Genomic DNA, 3,126 nt, shown 5'->3' on the forward strand with positions numbered 1-3,126 from the left:
TGTACCCTTGATTACTGTCTCAAAACTGGCTGCAGTGCTTGTATTGAATACAAATTCTCGTAAATAAAATTGAATCGTTACTGTGAACAAATAGTCTTACCTTATCAGACTTATGTTTATAATATTATAATAACGAATTACTTACGATAACAGATTGTTTTTGTTTGATAAGGATCTATAATATATATATTTTTTATTATAATATCGTTAAGTACTAAAATAATGCATATATTCAAAACGTTAGGTATCTACTAGTAACGTAAGTACTTACTAGGTTTTATATGTATTAATTGATACTCACAGTTATTAATGTTTTTGCCATTTCATTTAATTTCGTTTTTGTAAAGACATGGTAAAGAAAAGTAATGTGTTATGGTAAAAAATATCAATTTATCAATTAATCAAATCAACCTACCTAAATTAATGGTACCTGAATTAGCACATAGCTAAAAATTTGACCATGACAAACCAAAGAAACATTCGTATGGATAAGAAATTAATACGAACTGCCTTCATTAGAAAGACGGAGACTTAATACAATCCCTGTTAGTGAGTGATCTCTTGGCACATTTGCACCAGGCTGATTATGAAAGAATCTGTAACTCACTCCATTATTCACATGCGCGCAAAGTTGGATTTACCGCCCCTTCATGATATTTGCGCCAAACACTATACAACACATCTGGCGTACGTAATCGTGTTATAAGGAAAAACTTTCTTAATAAGAACGCTGTTTGGCTCGCAGTTATTTCTTCCTACGCTTTAAGAGTAAACGATGAAATAATTACTGGACTGTTGCTGATTGAATTATTAGAAAATAATTGTCTAACTTAACGTTATGATAGTTATTTCTTCTCTGGAGTTAAATCGTAGTCATAACGTCAGTTAAAACTTATTTCACAATAGAGTTCAGTACAAACACAAAATCAGGTTTTTTTTTGGAAAATCGTTTAATACAACAAATAATAAAATAACACAGTAACAGAATCCACTTCAATGTTCAAGAAGCACAATAAAGTTTAAAAACGGAAAGCAATTTAAAATCACACTAAAGAACTCTTCGAAATTAATGATTGATTCAACATTATCATTTATCACAGCTTGAAGATCTTTTCAAAACAGTCTATCGCCAGTGAGGCGGCGGCCCGTGGTGGTGCGGTGGGTGGTGGAACGGTGGCGGCGGCGGGTGATGATGATGCGGTGGGGGAGGGTGGTGATGAGGTGGCGGCGGTGGATGGTGATGATGTGGCGGCGGCGGATGGTGGTGGAATGGCGGCGGCGGTGGCGGTCGGTGGTGATAGCAGTGCGGCGCGCAGTAAGTACCGCAATGCGGCCCACAGGGCATTGCGTGAGGCGGCGGCATCGCTGTAAACATATTATTCCTTCAGTCGTAGCTTTTACAACGAACGCGTTTTATTACTTTAAATAACCGCTCGGTTCAAAATAGTTTAAATATTTTAAATAAAATATCATTGACGTACGTGAAATATTCAACCCCATCGTAAACTGTGACTCAGTGAAGCTGGATCAAGGTTTTTTGATCAAAAGTTTTTGATCGACTCGTTTTAGTACCTACATGACAGTTGAAATTAGTTAAGTTTGTAAATTAAGTACAACAAACTGACGCACGGCAATAATTACATCACATAAATATCTTTATTAGGTTAATGGAATTGTTAAATGAAAAAAAAAATGCTTTTCAAAAACGACGCTTATGATTCCTTTTGACTATCTAGTTATCAGTATGATAACATACAGTAGGTATCGTAAAACTAAATAGATAAAATATTGTTTTACCTTTAAATTGTTGATTAGTCACGAGTAAAAAAATTCACGGGAACAAATTACTTTCTTCGCGTTTAGTTGCTGAATGATAGGCAGGGTATCGATTTTCTTTATTTAACATCGTATTGATAACGTATCAATCACCGCGTCCGCGTCCCCCTAAAGCACTTCGTGGAAATGATAACACCTATCTACACATACGTATAATTTTAGCGAAAACGAAAATTCATTATTAGTTGACTAGAAATTAGCAACTATACCCTATGTATGGTTAGACACGTTTATTCGCAAGATAACTGTCGAGTATCTAAGTTTACATCTAAATCCAAACAGATTTGTAAGCTGATCCATAGCTTTTATTCTGCCAAACTGTAAACAAGTATCACTATTAGCTTTAAGTACCTACATTAAGTTCCCTCAGCCAGAAGGCGAAAAATCTCCTTATATGATCATATTTTTCTAAGAGACGTTGATATTTGTAGACGTGGAAAAAATATATGTAGTTCTTGATTATATTATCTTTAATTTATAAGCTTACGATACACGAATTATGTCACCTCGCTCGATACAGTTAATTCCCAACTTTCTTGCGAAATGTGACAGTGATAGCGGCAAACCGATGGAATGGCCTTAAGTAAAAAAAACATCATCATCATCTTCATCAGTCATCTAGGTAAGTTATTGACCGAGTAGGGGAGAAGTGGCCAGCTATCACTGGAGGCAGCTTAGAACAAATGCGTGTAAAAATGTATTTTTGATGCGATAATGATCCAAGTCCATTTTTGGACTTGCAACATTGACCCGCACAACTGTCACCTGACAGATTTGACGTTCGACAGAACACGAATGAATCAGTATATGGACGGTATAGAAACGACGACAATCTCTTATGGCAGAACTGTTGCAAAAGTGACCAGCTTTCAGCTGTAAATAATAGTTTCTAATCTCTCCGGTGGCGCTATGTAGGCTCTGGGACCAAAAAGTATTGTAATATATAGGAGACTCTATGACATGAACCATAGAGGTATAATAATGTAGAGATGAAATGGGGGAGGGGCAACAAATTACCCGACCAAATTACGTAGGTTGTTTTCGGTATGTTGTCAGAAATGTTAAAACGTGTTTTTAATTATGTCGCATTGCGTATGTTCTGTCCCTCACGGTCGCAAGGGCGCACATCTATATAAAATACTAGGTGTATGGTCTAGGCACTTCGGTGTATGGTGGCGCCCCTTATTTTGATGGACACTTTTCATATCTGCCATTTTCATCCAAAAGGGTACTTATTGTCGGTTGCCAATAAGGCGCTATTTCCATATAGCTTCAATTTGAAATCAACCT

General features: G+C 36.4%; 1 protein-coding gene and 1 long non-coding RNA gene across 3 annotated transcripts; one reads left to right on the top strand and one right to left on the bottom strand.

Annotated features, from left to right (window-relative positions):
• Positions 1-939: 939 nt before the first annotated feature.
• On the bottom strand, positions 940-1,895 carry LOC134744763 (histidine-rich glycoprotein-like). Of its 2 annotated transcripts, none has more exons than XR_010128114.1 (2): positions 1,798-1,895; positions 940-1,365 (listed from the first exon to the last, which is right to left on the bottom strand). XR_010128114.1 is itself a non-coding variant. In XM_063678677.1 (2 exons), exons 1-2 carry the CDS (start codon positions 1,498-1,500, stop codon positions 1,124-1,126), a joined length of 261 nt encoding a protein of 86 aa, XP_063534747.1. In that variant the 5' UTR covers positions 1,501-1,583; the 3' UTR covers positions 1,036-1,123. The 2 variants fall into 2 exon arrangements, 1 of the variants encoding a protein (XP_063534747.1); XM_063678677.1 differs by lacking the exon at positions 1,798-1,895 and adding an exon at positions 1,482-1,583 and having other exon boundaries at positions 1,036-1,365.
• Positions 1,896-2,657: 762 nt separating this feature from the next.
• On the top strand, positions 2,658-2,849 carry LOC134744770 (uncharacterized). Its single transcript, XR_010128118.1, has 2 exons — positions 2,658-2,747; positions 2,787-2,849. It is a non-coding gene; the product is annotated as an uncharacterized LOC134744770 (long non-coding RNA).
• Positions 2,850-3,126: the final 277 nt, after the last annotated feature.

Source organism: Cydia strobilella, chromosome 10 (genome assembly GCF_947568885.1).
Source record: "Cydia strobilella chromosome 10, ilCydStro3.1, whole genome shotgun sequence".
NCBI lineage: Eukaryota > Metazoa > Arthropoda > Insecta > Lepidoptera > Tortricidae > Cydia > Cydia strobilella.